General features: G+C 44.8%; 1 protein-coding gene and 1 non-coding gene across 4 annotated transcripts; both read left to right on the forward strand.

Annotated features, from left to right (window-relative positions):
* The first annotated feature begins 44 nt into the window (after positions 1–44).
* Positions 45–26,388, forward strand: Vipas39 (VPS33B interacting protein, apical-basolateral polarity regulator, spe-39 homolog). Of its 3 annotated transcripts, XM_075947406.1 has the most exons (21): positions 76–183; positions 929–1,110; positions 2,573–2,665; positions 4,930–5,032; positions 5,822–5,962; positions 7,696–7,734; positions 9,174–9,238; positions 9,738–9,794; positions 10,773–10,865; positions 11,707–11,740; positions 12,304–12,406; positions 14,814–14,841; positions 15,749–15,822; positions 18,955–19,030; positions 19,579–19,713; positions 20,298–20,339; positions 20,887–20,976; positions 23,135–23,221; positions 23,829–23,918; positions 24,311–24,415; positions 25,471–26,388. In XM_075947406.1, the coding sequence occupies exons 2-21, from the start codon at positions 1,102–1,104 to the stop codon at positions 25,489–25,491; spliced, it is 1,485 nt and encodes a 494-aa protein (XP_075803521.1). In that variant the 5' UTR covers positions 76–183; positions 929–1,101; the 3' UTR covers positions 25,492–26,388. The 3 variants fall into 3 exon arrangements, with proteins under 3 accessions (XP_075803522.1, XP_075803521.1, XP_075803523.1); XM_075947407.1 differs by lacking the exon at positions 929–1,110 and having other exon boundaries at positions 45–183; XM_075947408.1 differs by lacking the exons at positions 76–183; positions 929–1,110 and adding an exon at positions 363–491.
* Positions 7,154–7,263, forward strand: LOC142835440 (U6 spliceosomal RNA). Its single transcript, XR_012907867.1, has one exon. It is a non-coding gene; the product is annotated as a U6 spliceosomal RNA (small nuclear RNA).
* Positions 26,389–26,734: the final 346 nt, after the last annotated feature.

A 26,734-nucleotide genomic window follows, 5' to 3' on the forward strand; every position in this document is an offset into this window, starting at 1 on the left:
CGGGAGAGCGGAAGGATGACAGAGGCCACGGAACTACAACTTCCAGGATGCTTTGCGGCTCTTTCACCTTCTTCAGCCCCTCTCGCGACTGTCCCCTTCGGCCCCAGTTTAGCCTGTTTAGAAGGGCTGGTCCGGTGGCTGAGCCTGGCGCTGTCCTGAGAGGGAGGGCTCGGTCTGGAAGAGGTGAGGGTGTCCGAAAGCCCCTGTCTGGGCCGCGTGTCTAGTTGAACCCACCCTTTCCGCATCCTTATTCTTTTCCTGTCTTCTCTGAGGCGTCTCTACATTCTCACTACCGACCTGATTCTTCTGGTCGGGACCATTCTTGGGAGTTAGTATGTTGGGAGCTGGAGCTGCCAGCGAGCCTCAGCAGCCAGTTGAGAACGCAGCATTTGGTTCTGAACGAGCGTGTCCTCTCCCAAGGACCCTCCAGGCTCTGGTGTTGTCGTAGATGCGTGGCTTGCTGGACGTTCCTCTGTAGCCCAGCTTCTCAGGTTCTTAAACATCCGCCTTAAAAGCTAGCCTAGCTTCTAGTAGCTGCTATCTACAGTACCCCCAGGCAAGGAGTGCCTTGGTTGTGGGGTTTTGTTTTTGGTTTTGTTTTTTCCTAATGATCTGTCTCCCTCCCCTTGTGGACCCTCAGGTACTTGGTACAACAAGATCAAACCTCGGAAGCATTTTAAATCCCGTTGAAGCACCCTTTTTGTTCACTCTGAACATTGTACAGGATTGCTTTACGCCTTCTTAAAATCATTAGATTGTTACTGTTTTACTTGCCAAATAAACCACAGTCCAGTCTCTTTTGCCACTAGAAGTACCGATTGATACAAGGTATCCATTGCCTGTATCCATTGCAGTAGTCTGGTTAAAGGTTCTAAAAATTATCTCGTGGAATATTGTTTTGTTAGACACATTCCTTGTTTATTCGTAGGACCACTGTAAAGATCTGTAGTTTTCCTAAGAGTGAAAAAAAAAGGTAGAAGGGTCATGAAAGACAGAAGAACCTGGGCTGTAGTTGGGACTCGGAGTGATTAGGAAAGCTGTTTTCCTGGTCAGTGGGAGTCTTCCAGGGCTACCTTTTCGGACTGCTCTGAAGACAAATGAATGACAGAGGTATTTATGAAATTGCACATATGCTAGAGACACGTACATGTTCTACACACATCTTCAGTATTTGTGGCCTGCTTTAGAATTTCGCTTAATTTTGAGGATTGCTTTTTAAACTTTTTTTTTCTTTTTGGTAGAATGCTTTGCTAAAAGGTGTGAGGCCCAAAGTTAAATTCCCACCACTGCACATAAATAAATAAATAAATCTCTCTAGTTTTAGCTGGGCAGCGGTGGTGCACGCCTTTAATCCCAGCACTAGGAAGGCAGAGGTAGGCAGATCTCTGATTGAGTTCTAGGCCAGCCTGGTTTACATAGCGAGAAAGTTCTACATAGAGAAACCCTGTCTCGAAAAACAGACACCAAAAAAAAAAAAAAATTTTGTTTTGTCTTAGGTACCATTTAAGATTAAGTAATAAAAGCTAATGATGGACACATTAGCTTTCTGTCAGGCAGTAAGACTTTGCACGTTTTTCTAGTTTAGTCCTTGTTCTTAATAAGGCGGGATTATGCCTGCTGTGCCCATTCCACACGAGGAGATGTCAGTAAGGTATTGGATGCCTAAAAGGTTGTAAGGTCCAGTGTTTATTAGCTGCTAGGCATTTTGTTAGGTTTTCTAAATACTGTTTATTTTTTACTATAAGCCAGTAAGGCAAGATAGCATTCCTCCAAGGCTCAGAAACAGAGCCATTGGCCTTTTGACTTTGAGACCCTATCAGGTGCTGTGGAGTTTTGATTATTGGGTTAAACTACAGTACCCACTTTTACCCAGTTTAGTTAAAAAGAACTTGTTTTCACCTAATTTTAGAACAATTATAAGAAGAATTTGGAATCTCTTGGCTAGTATTATTTATTTTCTTTCCTTGGTTGTGATCCCAAAAATTGGCCCCATAATTGACCACATGATTAATAAAATAATCATGACTTCATGATACAGGCAAGATAATTCTGATTCTTTTAGTTGTTTTCCCTTCATTTGTGGCAGGCACTTAAACAGCATACAGGGAGAGAGGGACATTTCGTTAGCTGTGATCAACTATCATCTTTCCAGAGCCTAGAAGGGTGTCTCAGAGGTGGCACTCAGTAAATATTTGTTAATACATGAATTTACTTGTTCCATTTGGGCAAGCTTTGGCTGATCTTTGTATGTTCGGCAAAACTATGGTGAATTCTTAGAGCATCTGCTTCTCTTATAACATCCCCTCTGCTTGGATACCCTAGCTGTCATGTGATCCTTCAGGAGGAAGATGATGTCTTGCCCTTTTTATAGTTCTCATAACACCTGAGAGTACTTAAACTCTATTACAAAATGAATGTTTGTGTCTGATAACATGATCTGATGAGTCTGGCCTCTGTGGCAGGTACTCTGCCAGATTCTTTCCTACATCCCTTATTTCTGGGAGCAGTTAGTAGTGCAACAGTTTCTGGAGAGATCCAGAAGGGACCTACACCTGCCTTCCTTTCCCTCCAGATGAGCCGGACAAAGGGTGATGAGGAGGAATATTGGAACAGCTCCAAGTTCAAGGCTTTCACTTTTGACGATGAAGATGATGAGCTCTCACAGGTAGGTGTCCACAAGTGCTAAGAGGCATAACTTCTTCTCGGGTGCCTCTCTAAAGCTTCTGCTCTCCAGTAGGCTCAGAATGTTAGGTAGATCTTCAGAAAAGCCTGCATCGGCGCCCTACCCTACACGAAAGACTTAAGATCATCAACGAATGCCTAGAAAAGCCCCATCCTAGCTCAGTTTTCAAGGCTCTTGATATGGTGGGTAGCTCTGTGCTTTGGACCTGGGATAGGCAGCACATCATGGTGCAATCACATGGTAGAACAAACTGTTTGCCTCAGCCAGAAAGCAAAGAGAAATAGGACAGCGTGCAGCATGGGGGCTCTACCTCTTAGGTTCTACTTCCTCCTCTTAGGGCTGCCCTGAAGACCAAACTTATAATGTATAGGCTTTTTGGGGACTCAGCCAGGAAAGGTGCTTGCCACAAGCCCAGTGACTTGAGTTTAGTCTCCAGAACCGACTCCTTAAAGTCGTCTTGCTTCGTGAGGTTCTGTCGCTGTGACAAATGTGGTGACCAAAGGGAATTCAGGAAATGGCTTACTTCAACTCTCAGCTCTCTGGTCATACTCCATTCCCGAGAGACGTCAGTGCAGGAACCTGGAGGCGGAAGCTGAAGCAGAGGAGCTCTGCCTATCGGCTTGCTTAGCCTGCTTTCTTGTAGCACCCATGACCTTCAGCCCAGGGCTGGCACTGCCCAAAGGCGAGTCGGGTGGGGGCATCTTCTCAGCTGAGGTCCCCTCTTCCCAAGTGCCTCTAACCTGTGTGAAGCTGACATAAAGCTAGCTACCACAACCTGTCCTTCTTTGTAGTGGAATGAATGTACCTGTATACACACATGATACATACATGCACACACACTAGATTAAAATTAGCAGCCTTCATGGAGAGAAGCCCTTAAAAAAGAGCTGACTTTATCCTTACAATTACCTTTTTAAAAAATTACAAATCTTTTATTCATGTGATTAAAATTTTTTGCTGTTATTACTATCTTTTTTTTTTTTTGAAACAGGGTCTCATGTAACCAAGGCTAACCTTAAACTTGATAGATAGTTGATGAAGACCTTGAACTTCTGATCTTCCTGCCTCTGTCTCCCTTTTAACTCTTGTTTGTTTGTTTTCAAAACAGGGTTTCTCTGTGTAACAGCTCTGGCTGTCTTGTAACTTGCTCTGTAGACCAGGCTTGCTTGACCTCAAAGATCTGCCTGCCTCGGCCCTCTGAGTGTTGGGATTAAAGGCGTGCGCCACCACCACCTGGCTCCTTTTCTACTTTTAAAGAATTTTTATTATATGCATTTATGTGTGAGGGTGCACATGAGCCACAGTTTGTGTGTTGAGGCCAGAGGACAGCTCGTAGGAGTCAGTCCGTTCCACCGTGTGGATCCTGAGGATTGGTGGCAAGCAAATGCCTTTACTTGATAGCCATCTTATAGGTTCCTGTTACTTTCATTTTCTCTTTTCTTTTTGCCTCATCTTTCTGTCGTAGCGTCTCACCGTATAACCCTAGCCGGCCTCAAAATCACAGAGATCTGCTGATCTCTCTCTGTCTCTCTCTTTTTTTTTAAAAAAGATTTATTTATTTATTTATTACGTATACAGTTCTGCCTGCATGTACACCTGCAGGCACCAGATCTCATTACTGATGGTTGTGAGTCACCATGTGGTTGCTGGGAATTGAACTCGGGACCTCTGGAAGAACAGTCAGTGCTCTTAACCGCTAAGCCTTCTCTCCAGCCCCTGCTGATCTCTTGAGTGCTGGGATAAAATGTATGCTGCTGAATCCACATACCCAGGTTTTTTCTTTTTATTAAAAAATTATTTTTTGTCTTTTATTATAGCTGCCTCTGAGTGCTGAGATTGCAGGCATTACCACCACACCCAGTTTATATCATTGCTATTTTTAAGATGGAATCTTGTATGTTACTTAGAGTGATCACACATTCTTGGACCCAAAGCATCTTCCTGCTTTTGTTTCCTGGCAGTTGGAACCAGAGGCACACACCCCTGCACTTTGATAGCTTGTTTTTGAAAAATGACCTATTTGGGTATAGTCATTTTTGGAGATGTAAGACTCGGATTTTGCAAACAAATCGTAGATAGAATATGAATAGAATTCAAAAGTGATTGAACCTCCACAATGGTGTCTACAATGCAACTTGATTTCTAGGTGGGATTTAGACTACAGATAGTCTTTGGCACGCACTAAGTTAGCGGTGAGACAGGACGGAGTGAGCACGGCCAGACGACTGCTTTATGTCCCTCTTCAGTTAAAGGAATCCAAACGGGCGGTGAATAGCCTTCGAGACTTCGTGGATGACGATGATGACGATGACCTGGAGCGAGTCAGCTGGACTGGGGAACCCGTGGGAAGTAAGCTGAAGAGACCCTGCGAGGGGATCTTGTCAGGAATGACGGCCAGTCAGCCCGGACGTTAGCAGCAGGCAGAGCCACATGGAGAAGCACCAGTAATGCCTGTGTGACTGAATCCGCTGTGCAGTGGGTGCTTGGCTGGCTGCTTCAGACTCATGGGGCCTCGTTAACACTGCAGATTCCTAGGCCTTATGTGGTCATATTTGGGAGCTGTTAGCTTCAATAAACGAGCTGTTAAGTCATAACGTATTAGCAGAACTACAGCCCTTAGCCAACACGTTTTAAATATATAATACCACTTAATTTCTTCATAGACTCTGTTTAGGTAGTATAGCGTGATTTGAAAACAAAGAAAGGAATTGGCCGGGCATGCCTTGAATCTCAGCACTTGGGAGGTAGAGGTAGGCGGATCTCTTGAGTTTGAGGGCAGCTGGTCTACAAAGTAAGTTCCAGGACAGCCAGGGCTACCTGTCTTGGAAAAAAAAAAAACTGCAAACAAAAAAAGAGTGAACTAGAAAAAGCCCCAACCTAACACACACCTAACCTACTAAATTAGTTACTTTAGTAACTGTTCAAGAAACAGGAGAGGCAGAATTCTTTCCCAGTATCTGAGGGCTGTTTGGAGCTCCTTCCATTTGTTCATTCTAATGATTAGCCTACTTGATTGTATCTTTCCGGGCCTCCTGCTGGCCAGGACACCAGGGTCTCTTGAATAGGCTTAGATTTGTTGACTATTGGGTGTCAAGGATTGATGTTGAGGAGACTTACTCAGTTCTTACCATCCTGCAGGCATCTCATGGTCCATCAAAGAGACTGCTGGGAATAGCGGGTCAGTCCCTGAGGGGCGTGACCAGCTAAAGGGCCGAAACAGTTTCTACACACAGCTCCCCAAACCTCCATCCGCCTACTCCCTGAGCAGCTTCTTTAAAGGTAAGGAGTGGGTGAGGGACAAGGATGTCCTTCACTCATCAGGAAAGCTCGGGCTACCGTTTTCATTGGCTGGAGTTCTCATCTGAGCAGGCAGCTTAGTGCTAGGACTGGGAGGAATGAGAAGTCCTCAGCATGTGTAGAACATAAATGAAATTGACAGCCCTGTGTCAGGTACCAGAGAAACTGCCTAGATCAATATTCCTCCCTGCCTTTTATCGCCATCCTCTAGGGAACCTGTGTGTGCAGCCACTTTGGGAGTTAGTGTGGCAGTTTTTAAAAAGTTGACCTAAGGATTAGCATCTGAACCAGTTATCACTTCTAGGTAATTAATAAACGAACTGAATGCAGGCACTTGAGCAGATGTTTATATGCTAATGTGTGAAGACACACTGTTCACAATAGCCAAAAAGATGTAAATAGTGCATATGTTCCTTCTGCACTAAAAGGATAAGTGAAACATGGAATACACATAAAACAGACTTACTTAAATGGGAATGAAAGGTATGTGTATAATAGGGGTGAACTTTAGGGAATTATACAGGGTGCAATAAGCCACAAAAGAGCAAACACTGTATTAACCCCACTCATGTTGATAGATGTTAGCTTGATTTGGGAAATAACCAGGCTAGCTAAAAGATAAACAATTATATTTTTATGTATTATAAGAGGAAAAACTCACAAAACAGGAATGAGAAGTCCAAGCTCAGCTGTGCCGCGAGGGAGCCACAGAGAGCATACCTGGGCCATGTGCCACATTTTCCCCCCGGGACCCACCTCTTAAAGATAATTGGTTAACAAGGCTTGCCCATCAGATTTGGATGGATGGATGGGTGGATGGATACGGAAGGTAGAATGGCAAGTTTGTCAAGAATGTCCAAGTTTGTGGAGGGAGTGGAGAATTACTGTTCACAGGCAGAGTCTCAGGGATGGTGAGAGTCACTCTAGGACAGCGTGAATATACTTCATGTCACTAAATTCTACACTTGAAGATGTTGAAAGTCACTGGGCGGTGGTGGTGGTGTGCGCACCTTTAATTCCAGCATTCAGGAGGCAGAGGCAAGAGGATCTCTGAGTTTAAGGCCAGCCTGGTCTACAGAGCAAGTTCCCAGAAAGGTTCCAAAGCTACAGAGAAACCCTGTCTCGAAAAACCAAAAACAACAATAACAAAAATCTATGAAAGTGGTAAATTTTGTGCTAGCTTAGACAGCACATATACTAAAATTTGAACAACATAGAGAAGATTAGCATGGCCCCTGCAAAAAGATGACACACAATAAACCCAAAAAAAGTGGTAAATTTTATGTATATTTTACTATACTTAAAATTTTTCTCTTTCACCCTTGTTTTACTAGGACATCAGAGTTCTGAAGTTGAATAAAAGATTTTATTGTATTTTATTTTGTTTTTTATTTGTATGAGTGTTTTTTCCTTTATATATGTCTGTGCACCATTTGCATGCCTGAGGCCTACGGAGGCCAGGAGAGGGTGTTGGTGCCCTTCAAACTGGAGTTACACATGGTTGTGAGCCACCATGTGGTTCCTGGGCATCAACCTGGACCTCTGGAAGGGCAGCCAGTGCTCTTAACTCTGAGCCATCTCTCCAGCCCTGAATAAAAGCTTTCTAAAGCTTTTCTCCATAGTGTATGTCAAGCTCTATGTGCCCCATATCCTCACCAAGTATGGGTGGTCTGACTTGAACTGTTGACATCTTCCTGCTGTGTTCTTTCCCTCAGGCAGAACTAGACCTGGGAGTTTCCAGTCCCTGTCTGATGGTAAGCTTCAGCCCCTTTTCTTGGTTGCTATTTAGGGTACAGCCTGGAGAATCACGGAACAGGTGGTAATTGGATGAGTAGATTAACTTCCTCTGAATCTAGAGAAAGTGTCTGGTGCTACGCGAGGAGGTAGAAGTCACATAGGCTTCATTGCCGGGGATGACTGCTTGGGCTGCAGGCAGGAAAGAACGGAGTTCTACCTTTGGCCATGGAGATGCCCCAGGAGACAAACGGGTGGGTTGTTTTGTTTTTTTGAAGGAGGTTCATTGGGTAGGTAGCACAGTGGGTAGAGGAACTTACATCTAGGCTGGTGTCTTAGTCACTGTTCTATTGCTGTGAAAAGACACCATGATGAAGGCAACTAGTATAAGAGGAAAACACTTCATTACAGCTGCTTACAGTTTCGGAGATTTAGTCCATTATATCCATGGCAGGAAACATGGCAGCATGTGTTGCAAGGGGAGGGCCTTTTGTTCGTCCCAGCTGCCCAGAACCAAAATAGCCACACAAAACCTGTATTAATTAAATCACTGCTTGGCCCATTAGCTCTAACTTCTTATTGGCTAACTCTTATACTTTAACCCATTTCTATTAATCTCTATATCACCACATGGCAGTGGCTTACCGGCAAACATTCAGCAGCATGTCTTACTCTGGAAGCGGATCCATGATGGCTCTCCCACTCCACCTTTCTTCCTCCCAGCATTCAGTTCTGTCTCCCCACTTACCTAAGTTTGCCCCATCAACAGGCCAAGGCAATTTCTTTATTCATTAACCAAGAAAAGCAACACATAGACAGAAGGACCTCCCACACCAAGCATGCATGACACTGGAGCAGTATCTGAGAACTACATCTTGATCCATAGGTAGAGAGAGAGACTCTGGGCTTGTCATGGGCTTTGGAAACCTCAGAGCCTGTCCTCACTGACACACTTCCTCCAACAAGGCTACGCCTCTTTATCCTTCTAATCCTTTAAATAGTGCCACTCCCTGGCTGCTAAGCATTCAAATACATGAGCCTATGGGGGTCGTTCTTATTCGAACCACCGTGGCTGCTTGACCTGCACTTGCTCCCTGATCCCAGAGTTGTTCTTGACCTCCACACTTCTGGTATGCCATAAACATGCCTGCACATGTACTTACACACACACACACACATGCATGCGTGCACATATAATGTGGGAAGGAAGCAGGAGAGAAAAGAATGATAAGAAACAGGCAGCATAGCTGGGCGGTAGTAGGGCACGCCTTTAATCCCAGTACTCAAGAGGCAGAGGAAGGTGGATCTCTGTGAGTAAGAGGCCAACCTGGTCTGCAGAGGGAGTTCCAGGACTGTCAGATTACACAGAGAATCGCTGTTTTGAAAGAAGCCAAAAAAAAAAAAAGGAAAACGAAACAGTGCACAGTGCCTTCTAAACTGGTTTCTGGTTCCTTTTCAGCTCTGTCAGACACACCTTCCAAAAGTTATGCTCCAGAACTGGGGAGGCCTAAGGGGGAATACAGAGTGAGTTATAGAATTTCTCTTCCCTTTTCCTCTCTATACTTACTTAGTTGTAAAATTACATTTATTTATGGTGTGTGTGTGTGTGTTGGCCACATACCAGGTACAGATGTGGCACTCAGAGGACAACTTGAGGGAGTTGGTTCTCTCCCTGGATCATTAGGTTTCCATCAAGTACCTCTCTGCAAAATCATGTCACCAACCTTGATTTTGTTTTTCTGAAATCTGGTCTCCCTCTGTAGCCCAGGCTAGAGCCTGGCATTCACCAGATAGTCCACACTGGTCCAGAACTTACAGGAATTCTCTTGTCTTAGTCTTTCAAGTGTTGAGATAATAGTTGTGAACAATCATGTTCAGTTCAGTTATATCTTAATATTAGTGTGACAATTCTTTCCCATAGAGTATTTCTCCCATAGGTCAAAGATTGAATTTGAGGCATAGATTTGGTACACTAGTAAGTCAGAGCCCTTAATGTATGATTCATGTGTTGCTAATATTCCAGGACTATAGCAACGACTGGAGCCCCAGTGATACAGTGCGACGTCTCCGCAGGGGCAAGGTAAGGCTACTGACGAGAAAATTCTTATAGGAGTCTTTGGCAAGGTGAGTAGCATATTCCACAGGAAGGATTTCTTGACTTGACTTCCTTTCCCGTTCCCATTTCTGATTTGAAGTGGTTTTTAGGAGCAAAGCAAATCTACTCAAGTTAGGAGTGAGCTGCAAAATCTTTGACTCTCTGGGGTTTGGAGTGGCTTCGCCAGCATAAGGGAAACAGTGGAGGATGAGCGTAGCCATGGTGGTAGAGCACACCTGTAATGCTGGCACTCAGGAGGCGGGGGCAGGAAAATGGCGGGTGTAAAGCTACCCTGGGATGCAGAGTGGAGGCCCTCTCTCAAACCTCCTCTTACCCCACAAGAAAGAGAGAAGTTTTTCTACATGGTGTGGGATAAGTGTTGAGGTTAATTGTTTTCTTTTTTTAATATAGATCCCAATCTTTCTTAGCACTGTTGGAAAGACTTTTTCTCATTGAAATTTTGGAGTTTTTTTTTATTTTGTTTTTTTAAATCAGTTGATTATTTAGTGATAGTCTTTCTTGTGTGAAATTCTAGGAGAGCAGATGAGTGTTTTGGTGGGTTAGGAACAGGAGGGCATTAATGTCAGCATGGACAGAGGGACTGTTTAAGAGTGATAGAAGTTTTCTGTGTCTTTGTTGTCGTGGCTACTAGGATGTAGGCACTTTCAAAGCTGAGCTATACATTTGCATAGGGTGAGTTTTATTGTATGAAAGTTACACATGAAGAAAAAGAGATTCTCTGTTGGCTTGGTCAAGACTTGAAGGCATCAGCATCCTCCAGGGCATCACATAGAACTAGGGTATGGTGGGACCTGCAGGTTCACAGAGCATAGAGAGCAGTGTGTGAATACAGAGGTTCTCTCTGGATGTTTCCTTTCATTGTTGCCCTTCCCTCACTCTCCAGTGACCAAGGAATACGGGCAGTTGTCTCCCTTACGTACTCTCTGTGTTCTTTCTCGGCAGGTCTGCTCACTAGAACGGTTCCGCTCCTTACAGGACAAGCTGCAGCTCCTAGAGGAGGCAGTGAGCATGCACGATGGAAACGTCATCACTGCAGTAAGTGTGAGCTGTGTTCTCAGTTGTTCAGTAGCTCCTGAAAATAAAATCAAAACTGGTTTCACAGTGGGGTGCATGTCAAGAGCCTGGCTTTCTTTCGGAGGCATAGGGTTTTCAGAAAGTTTGCTCCTGGCTCAGCCAGTGGGACATGCATTCTATGTGGTATTGTTCATTGTCACCAGAAATCAGAAGGCTGCCTCTATCTTATGCAAAGTACCCAGGCAGCAGAACGGTGTGAGAGTAGTTTCTCAGCAGACAGGAGGTGGTGTGATATCAACCAGTGTTACCTAGAACATGGCTCAGTTCCAGGAGTCCGTCCTTTCCTCCTGCCCTACAGAGAGGGTGCACTCTTGCAGTGATTTGTTGACAGACTTTCTCTGTCCCACCAGTCAGCTCTGTCCTGCCAGCCGGTTCCCAAATAGCCACACAGAGACCTATTAATTAAAAACGCTCAGCCAATAGCTTAAGCTTGTTACTAACTGCTCTTACATCTTAAACTAACCCACATTTCTTATCTATGCTCTATCACATGGTGGTACCTTTTTTCAGCACATCATGTTTATAGCCTGCTTCTTCTGTGACTAGCTGGCAACCCCCATGACTCCTCCTTCCCAGCATCCTCTCAGATTGCCTCTCCCTCCTTAACCTCTTCCTGCCTAGCTATTGGCCAGTCAGCTCTTTATTAACAACAATAGCAACACATCTTCACAGTGTACGAAAGGATTATTTCCACATTAGTGATTCCTAATAGGTCACTGGCCTTGTTCCTAGCCATGGGGTAGTCAGGGCGGCCTTTGGATATGATACATAGGATGCACAGTCTCTGTTTCTTTCCTTCTAGGTTCTGATCTTCCTGAAGAGGACTCTGAGCAAAGGTGATCATGGTTTGAGGGAGGTCTTCATTCAGCAACACCTGCGGCTTTTATGTCAGAATTCACTAGGATCAAGTCTAGTTCAGAGGCAGCTGGGGTGGCCTGTGACTTAAGAGGACACCTTCTGGGTGGGGTTGTATCTGTTGAGAACACACGGGCTGTGTGTTTGAGGCAGAAGTACCTGCCGCTGGTGTGACTGAGAACTCCGGGGCTGACTGAGTGTTGCTCTAGACCAGCAGTTCTCAACCTGTGGGTCATATCAGACATCTACATTACAGTTCATGACAGTAGCAAGATTACAGTTCTGAAGTAGCAATGAAAATAATTTTGTGGTTGGGGGTCACCACAACATGAGGAACTTAAAGGGTCTCAGCATTAGGAAGGGTACGAGCCATGGCTGTAGAGAGCAGAGGCTATTGATGGTGATGGGTTGAGATCAGGAAGAGACCATTAGCTTTGCTGGGCTTTCATGAGATGCTTCAGATGTGCGAGTGGAGAAGCCAGTCTCGGACTTGAGTGTTAGGTTGTTTCACTTCTTTCTCCACCTAACTTCTTCCTACATGCAGAGGTCCTCTTCCGAGAACTGGAGGTACGCCAGGTGGCCCTGAGACATCTCATTCATTTCCTTAAAGAAATAGGGGACCAAAAGCTGCTTTTAGATCTCTTCAGGTAAGATCTGAGCTTCTGGTCTGTGAAGTTTATTAGGTGCATTTTCAGATAACTCAGTGGGGGGCAGGGTGCAAAAACATTGAAGACATTGTCCTTTTCCAGAAACACCTAAAAAACAAGCTCTTGAAATGTGCGGGGATAGTTACACCAGGATAGTTACACCAGGATAACTACACCAGGATAGCTACACCAGGATAGTTACACCAGGACAGTTACACCAGGATAGCTACACCAGGATAGCTACACCAGGATAGTTACACCAGGATAGTTACACCAGGATAGTTACACCAGGATAGTTACACCAGGACAGTTACACCAGGATAGCTACACCAGGATAGTTACACCAGGATAGTTACACCAGGATAGCTACACCAGGATAGTTACACCAGGACAGTTACACCAGGATAGCTACACCAGGATAGCTACACCAGGATAGTTACACCAGGATAGCTACACCAGGATAGCTACACCAGGATAGCTACACCAGGATAGCTACACCAGGATAGCTACACCAGGATAGTTACACCAGGATAGCTACACCAGGATAGCTACACCAGGATAGCTACACCAGGATAGCTACACCAGGATAGCTACACCAGGGTAGCTACACCAGGATAGTCACACCAGGATAGCTACACCAGGATAGCTACACCAGGACAGTTACACCAGGACAGTTACACCAGGATAGCTACACCAGGATAGTTAGCTACACCAGGATAGCTACACCAGGATAGCTACACCAGGATAGCTACACCAGGATAGCTACACCAGGATAGCTACACCAGGATAGCTACACCAGGATAGTTAGCTACACCAGGATAGCTACACCAGGATAGCTACACCAGGATAGTTACACCAGGACAGCTACACCAGGATAGTTACACCAGGACAGCTACACCAGGACAGCTACACCAGGATAGCTACACCAGGATAGTTACACCAGGACAGCTACACCAGGACAGCTACACCAGGATAGCTACACCAGGATAGCTACACCAGGATAGCTACACCAGGATAGTTAGCTACACCAGGATAGTTACACCAGGATAGTTACACCAGGATAGTTACACCAGGATAGCTACACCAGGATAGTTACACCAGGATAGCTACAGGGTACAGCCTGGTTGCACGGCAGGGGTGCTCGGAGTCAGCCCCAAAGTCAGCCATACTCGGACTGTGTGTGTCCTATTACGCATTATCCTGTTATCTTGTGCAAGTCACTACATTTCCTGAGAGTGGGGTTTTCCCCGTGTAAAATGGAGGTGGTGGTATCTACCTCACAGGGTAACAAACACTAAAGTGAGTAGGCCAGAACAATCTGTTGTGTTAATCAGTGTTTGCCAAGCATTTTCTTATACATCACTGGTTAAAGGTTCCCTCTTGTTCAAGTGTAACCAGTGATAAGCACAGTAGAAAAGGAGGTGTCAGATTCCCCATGGGAGTCTCATGGAAGCGCTAGCTAGGATTTGGGTTGCACTAGGAGGCCAGGTGAGAGGTGGACTGTCTGCTTGGTGGCCCTCTACCATCTTTTTTTTCTCTCATTCCACTCAATGGGGGTGATTTCCTGCTCCTGGATTAAACTGTGTGCATGTTTTATCCTTTCCTCAGTGTCAGTGAAGGTGTTAGAACCCCCTAGGGTTTGTGGCCTGTGGTCAGGCTGGTGTGGGAGAGCAGCTTTCCTGGCTAGGTTAGAAGGAACCGGCTGCAGTAGATGTGCCCACAGAGGCAGGCTGGTGCTCTTCCTGGCTTTCCTCTCCAGTCGGAGAAGTCTTGTCAAGCATCACTTCTGTGCCATGCAGTGTTGTTAATTACGATCTCTTTAGAATAAGGAGGGAACAAAGACCAGCTACATTATTCTCTGCATGAATGAAATGAATTGTGTAGAATGTCTGTTGTCAAGATTCTTTTGACAGAAAACAGTTTTTTATGTAAAGAAACAAACACACAGGTGGCCAAGGGCTAGTGCCATCTGTTTAAGCTCTTAGTGCCCTGCCCTGCCTGTTTCATTTAGTCATAACTAATATAGGGAACAGTAGGTCCATAAGTCACCCTGTGTTTTGAAGGGGGTTGAGGTGGGAGAAATGTAAGAGTAGGGGCTGGACAGATGGCTCAGTGGTTAAGAGCACTTGGCTGTTCTTCCAAGGGTTCTGAGTTCAATGCCCAGCAACTACCTTGTGGCTCACAACCATCTGTACCAGGATCAGATTCCTTCTTCCTCTGTCTTCTCTGAAGACAGAGCACTCATACACATAAAATACATGAATAAATAAATCTTAAAAAAAGAAATACAAGCGTAAGGCTTGTGTCATTATGTAGAGACGATGAGTGGAACTGTTCTCTCTAGAGCTTGTTGGAATGCCACACCTCAGTAGATTAAACTGCCCCGCTTCCTTCTGCTTTCCCCCAGGTTCCTAGACAGAACAGAAGAGCTGGCGGTAAGTGTGGTATTTGTTTCTGTTGGGAGTCTGTTTACCAGGCATCTAAGCCAAAACCCAGCCTAGCCACCAAGCTGTCCTGTCAATTGGATTGTTCCCTTTTCTTTGTTGATGCAATCTAGAAGACAGGTATCCTGAAAATGACACTGCCAACCCTATTCCCCAATCACACACATAAACATCTATAGTCTAGAAGAACTCTATGAGAGTAAAGAATTTGGGTTTCTAGAGCATAAAAAGTCTACTTACAAGCTGAGGAGATGGCTTAGCAGATAAAATGCTCACTATGCAAGCATGAGAACCCTTTGTCTGAGTCCCCAGGATCTGTTGAAAGTTGGGTACAGTAGCTATGTGTCTGTAAGTCCAGTGCTGAGGCAGTGGAGACAAGAGGATCCCAGAAGCTTGCTGACCTGGAAGTCTGGCCTCTGGTGCAGTGAGAGTCCCTGGCTCACAAGTTAACAGTGTGTATTGCTCCTATGTCAGGCAGCTCATAACTCCCTGTAACTTCAGCTTCAGGAGCTCTAATGTCTTCTGCTCCTCATGCACCTGCACTCAAGCATGTGTGGACACACTTAGAATAAATCTATAAAGAGACAATGTGGAGAGCAATAGAGAAAGTACCAGATATTGGCCTCTGGCTCCTCCACATAAGAAACACAGGCAAGTACACACACACATGTACACACACATACACATTCACTTAGTATTCTTCCTTTCTCATTCTCTTCCGTGTGTGTGTGTGTGTGTGTGTGTGTGTGTGTGTGTGTGTGTATGCCACTCTCTTTGTGCTCATATATGTGCTTAGAGAAGTGCTATGCCTCTGAGTGCTATCTCTGCTCTTTCTCTTCCAAGGAAACATGATAGCTTAAAATTCTGTTTTTTGTTTTTGTTTTTTGTTTTTTTGTAGCTGACCCATTATCGAGAGCATTTAAACATCCAGGACCCCGAAAAACGAAAAGAATTTCTGAAGACATGCATTGGGTAAGTATGGGGAAAGCCGTTCTATGTAGATGTAGTTAGGAGAAGAAAAGAGGATAAGCTGAGTGGTGGTGGCACACACCTTTAATCCTAGCACTCAGGAGGCAAAGGCAGATGCATCTCTGTGAGTTGGAGGTCATGGTCTACAAGAACTAGTTCCAGGAGGACAGGCTCCAAGGCTACAGAGAAGCCCTGTGTCAAAAGACAAAAAACAACAAAAGAGAATGGAGTGGAGTGGGTGGTTCAGATTTAATCTTAATGTAATAAAATTAAAAGGTAATAATTTTTTATGTACCTTGTGCATTTTTTTGTGCTATGGGTCTTGAAGCCTGAGAGTGTCAGGACTGCTGCTCTAGTGCAAGCTTTCATCTCAAATGTAAATCTTCATTAAGAGCAAACAAAGCCCCAGATGTTACTGTTCTTCTGATAGAATGCTAAGTGCTCTTGGAAGTAATTAATTTTATTGTTGCCCTGCCTTTGCTATAGGAAAGGCTTCCTCAGGTTAAGCTGAAATGAGCTTTTTTTTTTTTTTTTTTTTTTTTTTTTGGTTTTTCGAGACAGGGTTTCTCTGTGGTTTTGGAGCCTGTCCTGGAACTAGCTCTTGTAGATCAGGCTGGTCTCGAACTCCCAGAGATCCGCCTGCCTCTGCCTCCCGAGTGCTGGGATTAAAGGCGTGAGCCACCACCGCCCGGCTGAAATGAGCTTTTTGAATATGTGGGATTCTTCTCTGTATGCTGTGATTACCATTAATGAATAAAGAAACTGCCTTGTCCTGTTGATAGGGCAGGACTTAGGTAGGCAGGAAAACTAAACTGAGTGCTGGGAGAAAGGAGGCAGAGTCAGGAAGAAGCCATGTAGCGCCACTGGAGACAGATGCTGGGAACTTTACCTGGTAAGCCACAGCAATGTGGCGATACATAGATTACTAGAAATGGGTTAAATTAAGACATAAGTGTTAGCCAATAAGAAGCTGGAGCTAATGGGCCAAGCAATGTTTTAATAAGATAGTTTTGGTATTATTATTTTGGGGCTGAGCAGTCAGGAACAAACTGCTCTCCATACTAGAAATTGGCGCCCAATGTGGGGCTTGAACCCACAATCCTGAGATTAAGAGTCTCATGCTGCCAGGCACCAACAAGCAGCCTCCCTACAACATTTCAGTATCTTTCTATGCTCCTCATAGTCTCCCAGTGGCCCCTGCTCCTCAAGGCCCATCGTTCACAGTTGTTTCAGCCATTCTTCATGGCAGGATTCCTGGGTCACATTTAGAAGTGCTTGACAGCTGGGTGCTGGTGGTATCCACCTTTAATCCTAGCATTTGGAAGGCAGAGGCAAATAGGTCTGAGTTCAAGGCCAGCCTGGTCTACATTGAGAGTTCCAGGACAGCCAGGGCTATACAAAGAAACCCTGTCTCAAAAAAAAAAAAAGGACAAATTTGCTTGTCTATAAAATCCCTAATTTTAATGTTACCAGACATATAGCTATGACTTACCTGGGACAGTAATTGATTTCAGAATTCTTTCTGCGGTGATAGAGGAACAGGCAACACTGTGTCTAAAGTAGTGGTTCTCCACCTGTGGGTAATGACCCCTGTAGGAGTCACAGATGAGATATTTATATTACAATTTATAATAGTAGTAAAATTACAGATATGAAGTAGCAACAGGAGTAGAAATAATTTTATGGTTGGGAGTCACCACAACATGAGGAATTGTATTAAGGGTTCACAGCCTAGAAAGAAAGGGTAGATTTAAGGTGCCTTCCACTGTGTGTGTCCCAGACTGGCTTTGAACTTGCTAAGTAATCAAGAATGACCTTGAACTCCTGAACCTCCTAGCTCCACCTCACAAGTGCTGATTTACAAACACGTGTCATGCTACCACATCTGCTAAAGACATAGATTTCTGTAGATTGGTTCAATCTTTGGATATTTGCCAATCTACCACCATGTTGTATAATTTAATTTGCTTTTTATTACTCTGCTCTAAAAATAGTTAACAGATTAAGTAGAGTTCAGCACAGCAAGGCACAGAGCTTTGTGGGCACTTGATGATGGGCTCACTTACCAGCTTTGTGACTCACTCCCCAAATAAGCTGATCCTTACTCCTACCACAACACAGTCACTTAGAGCTGTGCATTTTGTGAACTTTCAGGAGATCCCTTTTAAGTTTTCAAAATCACAACCTCTCTCTCTCTCTCTCTCTTTTGAAATAGAGTATTAAGTAGCCCAGGCTGGCCTTGAATTCCCTCTGTGGTCAAGTGTGGCCTTGATATTCTGCTTCTCATATCTCCGCCTTGTGAAAGCTGGGATAATAGGCATTTACCACCTCACTAGTCTCTGCAGTGCTGGGGATTGAACCTGGGACTTCATACACGCTGGGCAAGCCCTGCACCATCCACGCTACATCCCAAGCTCCAATTGGAAAAACTCATGCAACATCCGACTAGGTCTGCTCTGTCTCCTGCTTTTCTCTCTTGGGACACTGTAAAGGGGCATTGAGAGCAGATGTGTTAAAACCATGATGTTACACAAGTTCGAATTGGTCTTAATAGTAAAAACTCAGAGTCAGATATTAGGGGGTGAAAGCTGAAAGGTAAGAGAAGCAGAACAGCAAGCTGCTAGTTCTTACCTCTATAAAATTCTCAGATCAAATGGGATATCATGTCTCTACAAGTCCTCAGACTGAATGTCTTCTCTATGAAACCTCATAGTGAATCCTGAGCTCCTATTTCCTCCTGCCTTATATTCTTCTCTCTACCCAGCCATATCACTTCCCATCTCCACCTCCTTAGTCCTGGGATTAAAAGTGTGAGTCACCACTGCTTGGCTCTGTTACTCTTTTAGACTGATTCAGTCTCTTGTTACCCAGGGTGGCCTTGAACTCATAGAGGGGTCTATGCTTCTGCCTCCCGAGTCCTAGGATTAAAGATGTGTGCCACTACTGCCTGGTCTTTATGGCTAACTAGTGTGGCTAGCTCCGCACTTGGATCTTTGAACAAGCTCTATTTGTTAAAGCACAAAGCATCACCACACTGTGAGCCTTGGAAGGGTTTAACAGCCATTTGGTATTGTTGGGTTGGGTTTGCTTTTCACATTAAAAAAAAAAAGACACTAACTTGTGGCCCTTTACCAGTTTGCCATTTTCAGCAGAAGATTCTGCACACATACAAGACCATTACACGCTCCTGGAACGCCAGATCATCATTGAGGTTAGACTCCTCTCTGCTTTCCGCATTCAACGTCTAGGCCACTCCTTGGCTCTGCACACCCTGTTTTCCTGCACAGCCTCTTAATTCTGCTCCTTTTCCTTGATTATTCTTAGGCATGCTGCTAGTCTGGAAGTATTTCATATTTCCTCTTTATTCCAGATTGTTTATATCATCTCCACTGCCAAAATTCTTCCCTTCCTTCCCCCTTCTTTTCTTCCTTTTCTTTTTTTCCTTTCTTTTTGTTTTTGAGACAGGCTGGCCTAGAGCTCACTATGTAGTAAGGCCATGAATTCTTGATCTTCCTGACTCCCTCTCCCAAATGAAGGGATCACAGGCATGCAATACCAAGCTCAGCTGTTGAAATCTCTTAAATCTTTGATCCGTTTATGGAATTTAGTCCTCCCTGGGATATCCTAAGCAATTTCTGTGTTTTTCTTTTTTTGCTTCATTCTAGGGTGGGAAACACAATTGTTGTAGTAGGATAGGTTTTTTCCCTGCCTTTCGCCACGGACATTGTTCCTTTTTTCACTTGGCTCACTCCGTCACAGGCAAACGATCGCCATCTAGAGTCTGCAGGGCAGACTGAGATCTTCCGAAAGCACCCCCGCAAAGCCTCCATTCTCAACATGCCGCTGGTGACGACGCTTTTCTATGCCTGCTTCTATCACTACACGGAGTCCGAGGTACAGGCGGAGTAAGCACGGAGCATTGTTCAAATCCAGTACTGTGAGGTATCGTCAGCGGGCTTGTGTAGTCTTAGAAATCACCCAAAACTTCTCAGGCCCTCATGAGAGTGAGAGAGCCAAAAGGGACAAAGGTTTAGGAGGGTTTGTGTGGCCATGTGTGGCTGACATGCTAGCAGGATACTGGGTGTCTCTGGTGCTGGCTCCCTTAGAGAGAGAACAGTATCATGGCAATGGATTGCTCTCTATTTACAATGATTCTTTTTTTTTAATCTTAAGTGGTTTATTTTCCCGCATACATGTCTGGGTACCAGTGCATGCCTGGTGCCTATGGAGGCCAAACAGGGTATCTGATCCCCTGGGACTGGAATTACAGATGGTGGTGAGCTGCTCCATGGATGCTGGGAGTTGAAGCCAGGTCCTCTGCAGGAGCATCCGGTGCTCTTGACCACTGAGTCACCTCTCCAGCCCTCTTTTCTTTTTTTTTTTTAAAGTTTAGACCTGAGCCAGGCAGTGGTGGCGCACACCTTTAATTCCAGCACTTGGGTGATGTCATCAAAGTTTCTTCTCCTCTTTCGTCCTAGGGGACCTTCAGCAGTCCCATCAACCTGAAGAAGACATTCAAGGTAGCATTTCATTAGTTCTTTTGTAGAGTAGGGTCAGAGTTTTGCATGGAGTTGTATGTTACGTGATAACCCTGTACACGTCCAGGGTTAATGGTGGAAAGTTAGGAGTTTGTGGGAAGTGAGAGAATCTTAATGTTACTGTGTGTAGCAGTGTGGGGCTTGGAAGATTGGTGATCTTAGATGACCTGAGAAATTCATTGATTTTGGTTTTCATTTTACATACCAACCCCAGTTCCTCCTCCCTCCCCTTCTGTCTCTCCTCACTTCCCCCATTCCATCACCTATCCACTCCTCAGATAAGGGATTCAACAAAGTCTGACATACCAAGTCGAGCAGGACCAGGCCCTTCCCCCTATATCAAGACTGAGCAAGGTATCCCACCATAGGGAATGGGCTCCGGAAAGCCAGTCCATGCACCCAGGATGAGTAGAAATCCATTAGTTTTAAGGGATCAGTACCAGCAAATGTAGATACTTTTCTAAAATTCTGAAGCACTCAGTGGATGCATTTCTGTTTGCCCACACCTCTTCTGGCCGCTGCCCTTCAGATCCCAGATAAGCAGTATGTGCTGACAGCCTTGGCGGCTCGTGCCAAGCTTCGAGCCTGGAATGATGTTGATGCCCTCTTCACCACAAAGGTAGGTGTCCTGACACTTGTGCTTCTGAGGTTGCTGGAGCGAGAAAGCCTTCGTAGGCCTCTCAAGTTCTAGGTGCCGACGAATTTTCTTCCAGCCTTCAGTGTTCCAAAATTTTAGATGTAAAGAAAATGTGAAAAAAAGAGTCTAGTCTCTACCTACTAATTTATTGGCATTTTGAATTTTTTTTTTGTTTGTTTTTTGAGACAGGGTTTCTCTGTGTAACCTGGCTGTCCTGGAACTCACTTTGTAGAGACCAACCAGGCTGGCCTCTAACTCACAGAGATCCACCTGTCTCTGCCTCCCGAGTGTTGAGATTAAAGGTGTGCATCACCATAGCACAGCTTTTGCTTTTTTGTATACATTTTTTTCAGAGCCATTTGAAAGTAAACTGTGTGTGTATATATATATCTCACTTTATTTTTCAAGTATTTATCTAAGTATTATATCTCAAGAAATTTAATATTAATACAATTATATTATCATAAATATCTGCTATATATGATCACTTTTAAATTAGAGGTCATTACTGTTTTTAGTTGTGTATTTTTATGATTTATGTGGATGAATGTACCATGTAAATGGAGTTGTAGGTGGCTATGAGCCGCCATGTAGGTGCTGGAATTGAACCCCAGGTTTCTACAAGAGTATAAAATACTCAAAATCTCTGAGCTGTCTCTCCAGGCCCTGTTTTTAGCTTTTGTTATTTAGTTTCTGTGTTATTAGGATCCAGTGATTGTATTCAATCCTTGGGGTGTGGCTATAGTCTCTGTTTAAATATTGTGTACTGTAAAGTGTATAGTATGGTATTTTGACTTCTATAATGGAATGATTGCTGTAGTCCAAACTAATAACATGTATTCTACATCATCACCTTGTGTGTGTGTGTGTGTGTGTGTGTGTGTGTGTGTGTCTGTGTTAGTAATCCCCTGAAATGCTGCAGTTTTAGCAAACTTTTAGTTGAAGGTATATGATTAGCTACAGGCTTCCTGCTATACTGAAGATGTATTTATCCTATATTATTACCATACTCCTATTTTTCTTTCCCCTGAAAAACATTGTTTTTTATTTCTGTGTATTTGAAAATTATTTTTGGTTTTGTTTTTTAAATCTCATATAAATGAGATCATTTAGCTTTTTCTGTGTCTGGTTTACTTTTCTTAGCATAATAACCTCCAGGTTAGTCCATGCTATCATACATTGCAGGATCTTCTTATGAATGAACACCATTCCATTGTGTATATATGTGTGTACACAGTTTCATTTTCTGTTTTTCTAATGATAGACACCCTTTTCCTATTATAGGCCATTGTGGATAATGCTGTAATTACCATATAGGAATGATGACATTAATTTTTAAATTATGTCGTGTGTGGGGGGGTTTCTTTCTCAGGATTGGTTTATCTGAGGTCTTTTGTGGCTCCTTACAAATTGGCTTAAATTTTAAATATAAAGCCGGGCGGTGGTGGCGCACGCCTTTAATCCCAGCACTGGGGAGGCAGAGACAGATGGATCTCTGTGAGTTTGATGCCAGCCTGGCCACCAGGACAGGAACCAAAAGCTACGGAGAAACCCTGTCTCGAAAAATAAAAAAAAAAAAATTAAATATAAATATTTTTTCATTCTAACCTTGAGAGTTTTCTGCTTTTTCTTCTTATTTATCATTTAGTTATGTTAACTACTAATGCAACCAACACTGTCTACAGAAGTATATAATGAGTTAGGAGGGCTGGGGCTGTGCTCAATGGTAGTGGAGTGTAATAGGTAGCATACACGAAGCCTGGACTCATTTTCCAGCATAAACAAGAAGAGGTTCTTTGTCTACCTGCTCCAGCCTCACTGGGGAAAGTGCTGATGTCATTGCTTCCCAGACCTCACTGCCCTTTACAAATGAGCGAGTCCATGTGTGTGTAAAGATGGCGGAGTGGAATCTTTCTCTACTGACAAACTCATGGTGTGTAGGGTGTTCATCTTTTACTCCATTTAGGAGCATTCTACCCTCTACATTCCTTGACTTTTCTGAAAAATCCATCTCTCACTGTTTCTCCACCCCTCATCCTGTCTGTCTACTGTGCTTTTCTGATCCGATCATGAAACACAAGCGAGATGAGGCCAGTGTCTTGGGGATGTCTGGCTCACCTGCTGCTTTCCTTTCTTCCAGAACTGGTTGGGTTACACCAAGAAGAGAGCACCCATTGGCTTCCATCGAGTCGTGGAAATTTTGCACAAGAACAGTGCCCCTGTCCAGGTAATGGCTCTGAAAAAGAGCTAGTGATGGGGACCTGAGCTGTTCTCATTTTCTTTATGGTAGGACGATGGCTGTGCTGGACCTTGAGATAGAAACGGGCAGGGAGGAACATTCCTGTACAAGTACTCCTAGACCTTCCTTGAGGAGCCATATGGAGAATTACGCACTGTTCCTGTGATTTAGGATTGCTTGTAGGCACGGATGTCAAGGGACAGTAGGATGCCCTGGACCAGCTCTAGAGCACGGATGTCAAGGGACAGTAGGATGCCCTGGACCAGCTCTAGAGCACAGATGTCAAGGGACAGTAGGATGCCCTGGACCAGCTCTAGAGCACGGATGTCAAGGGACAGTAGGATGCCCTGGACCAGCTCTAGAGCACTGCCTTGTGGTCTGTGTATCTGGCTGTAGGGTAAGAAGGACTGTTCTTCTCCTTCTCCTGAGGCAGCAAGGACATGATGCATCACCTCATTTCCCACGGCAAAATCATGGTTCATAATGGCACTGGCAGACATTGGGTATTGAATTCTTCCTCCTCCTCTAGAAATTATGTTTTTCTACCTAGGGAGCCCTGTGTTTTCATCATTAATCAGAGTCCTTTCTCCTACAGATACTGCAGGACTATGTCAATCTGGTGGAAGATGTGGACACAAAGTTGAATTTAGCCACTAAGCTCAAGTGCCATGATGTTGTCATTGATGTGAGTCCCCAAGAAGGAAACCCTGAGTGAGATCCTGGGTGGAGAGTTGGGGACACAGCATTTGCCCCAGATCCCGAAATATTTCAGCAGTTTTGACTGAATGGACCAGATAGTCCGGCAAGAATGAGTTTGGATACCAACACTCTTGTTTGTTTTCAGTCTTCCAACCGAGTTCTGTCAGCTTTTAGGTTGAATTTGGAGTCTTTAGAACTGAATCAAGCTGTACAAGCTCTGTAGGGTACCTCTCTTCAGGATGGGGTTCTGTGGATGCTGTACATCCTAACTGTAGTTTGTTGTCCCTTCCCTGAGCACAGGGGCAAAGAAACAGTGACATAAAGAGTGAGTTCCTCAGAGAAGGCTGAGTAGGGATTTGATTGTGTTTTGGTGTGCAGACCTGCCGAGACCTGAAGGACCGTCAGCAGTTGCTTGCGTACAGGAGCAAAGTTGATAAAGGATCTGTTGAGGAAGAGAAAATCGATGCCATTCTCAACAGCTCGGTAAGTATCTCCACTTACCCTCCAGTGAGCCTAGGAGACTGTTCACAAAGTAGCATCAAGGGTCCGCTCCAAAGACCTAGGCAGGTGCACTTATCTGAGCTACATGGATACAAGACTCAGCTGTGAGCTGAAGTAGCAAAAGCGGTGTTCTTCACAGCAGAAGTCACTCTTGAGATATGAAACAATAGAAGAGTAACCTAAGACCTCAACATGAAGCTTAGTTGTGAGTGCTGATCAAGGTTTAACCTAGCAGATAGCAAGAACTACAGAGCACATGATACGGACTCAGTATCCAGGCTATATGCTCCCTTAGGACATGGTGGTGACCTGCCTGTCGGCAATAAGAAGGGAATGAAATAGAATCAGTTGTCTGGGAAGTCCAGCCAGTTATCTCTCATAGTGAAATCGCTGAGCTTTTCACCACCATGGAACTTAGTATTAGGAATTTTGACACCTGTGCTTGCTCACTAGCGAATCTGTGCAGCAAGGAGGGCAGAGCCAGATTAACACTCTAAAATACAGAACAGGTATTTAATCTATCTATATCTGAATAAATGAGCTCTTCTTGGGGCTAGGGAGCACTTAAAGTATATGTGCATACACATGGATCTGAGTCCAGTCCCCAGCACCCACATAAAGGTTGGGCATGGTGGCACGTGCTTGTAATCCCAGCTCTAGGGAGACAGAGCCAGGAGGATCCCTGGGACTCACTGGTCAGCCAGCTAGCTAGCCTAACTGACAAGTTCTAGGCTAGAGAGATCTTATCTCAGAAAACAAGGTGGATAGCGTCTGAGGAATGATACCCACGCTTGAGAGTTTAACACAATCTCTGCTGATGCATGGCTACAGTCCTGACCCTTGGGAGGCTACAGCAGGGAGATCAGGAGTTTGATGTTAGCCTGGGCTATACACTGAGTTCAAGGCTAGACTGGGCTATGTAGAGACACCCAATCTCAAACAACACAACAGCCCCCAATCCAATCCTTATTTTCGTTCCCTCTTTTATTTCGTGGTGATGAGAACTGATCATGCCTTTGTTGTTTACTTTTCGACAGCAAATTCGATGGAAGAACTAAGTGTCACTTGCTACCCTGAAACCTTCCTCACTTCTCATTTCTGCCTATGGAAACAGAGCTTTCTTCTTGGGAGGGTCACAGCATTCAACCACTTGAGCGTGTCATTCACAGGCAGTGCCTGCTGCTTTGGGGACAGAAACCAGCATCTGAGACATGATCTTCAGGCTGATCTGTACACGGGACAGCTCTAAAGGCTAGTATCTGAGGCTCACAGGAAGGATGCTCTGCCTCCGGTGCTTACTCAGGTGGGAGCCCATCCTGGGTAAGATGTCAGAGAGACATGACTGCTCCAGAAGGACATCTGGACTAAGAGCTACAGGTATCACAGGGTGGTCGTGACATTCCTCTCAGCCATTATGACCAAGGACCTGGTGTTGGACATTGGCATTTCTGCTCCACAGGAAGTCAGAACAGAACTAAATTGGCTCTTCCAGGGCCACAGGAAGGAGTACCAGTATTGCTCAGGACTTGCTGGAAACCAGATCATTTTTCTCAAGCACAGGGCCACACATCTTAGAACAGACTCTTCCTAGACATTGGGTATCTTCAGCCAGCACCCATCTGCCATCCCTGTCCACTTTTCGTTCCTAACTTAGGGTCCCATTCTCATGTGCACACTGGGCGGTGTGCCATCTGCTTCACCTGGTCCTCGCCTTCGGCCTCAGTCTTACATGGAATTCATATTCACCAGTGCTGGAGCACTCTTCTTATAGGCAAAAATCTTTCACCAGAAACAGCCACAAGACTCCCCTGGGCTACTGTGGCAGCACTTTACTTGGATATCTCGATAGGGGTTTGTTCCCCACTTGGTCTGCTGGGGACTTCAGCCATATTCTGCCCTGTGCCCCCTGAACTGGATTTCCCTGCACTCCTAATAAAACTGCTGCGGTCTTGGTGCCTCCTCTTCCCCATCTGTTACTCAGGGTATGGTGGGTCTCGTGTGCATCTGTGACCGCCCCAGCTGTCAGCATATGATGGAGTGTGACAGTGTCACCATGAGGCAGGAGACAGAAGGCCTGACTCTCCTCAGCTCTGCTGCTCACAGTCCAGAGCTGGGAAGTCCCTTACTCTGGGAACCCATCTTCATCTGTAGAAAAACCGCACTCTGGTCTGCGACTGGAGCGTTCTACAGGCGTGAGGAGTGGGTGAAGTGGTAGGAAAATCAGCCATGCACACAGTCTAAGACAGTGTGCTTCTTAGCTGGAGGCAGTTTGTGGCTGCAGGAAATATTTAGCAACGTCTG

This window comes from Microtus pennsylvanicus, chromosome 14 (genome assembly GCF_037038515.1).
Source record: "Microtus pennsylvanicus isolate mMicPen1 chromosome 14, mMicPen1.hap1, whole genome shotgun sequence".
Taxonomy (NCBI): Eukaryota; Metazoa; Chordata; class Mammalia; order Rodentia; family Cricetidae; genus Microtus; species Microtus pennsylvanicus.

What these genes read in the sequence shown, in the direction of transcription:
- Vipas39 (XM_075947406.1), top strand. An exon ending in GACTGGGGAACCCGTGGGAA is followed by an intron (nt 5,033 to 5,821) that starts GTAAGCTGAAGA and finishes ACCATCCTGCAG; the next exon opens with GCATCTCATGGTCCATCAAA. An exon ending in TTTCTGAAGACATGCATTGG is followed by an intron (nt 15,823 to 18,954) that starts GTAAGTATGGGG and finishes GCCCTTTACCAG; the next exon opens with TTTGCCATTTTCAGCAGAAG.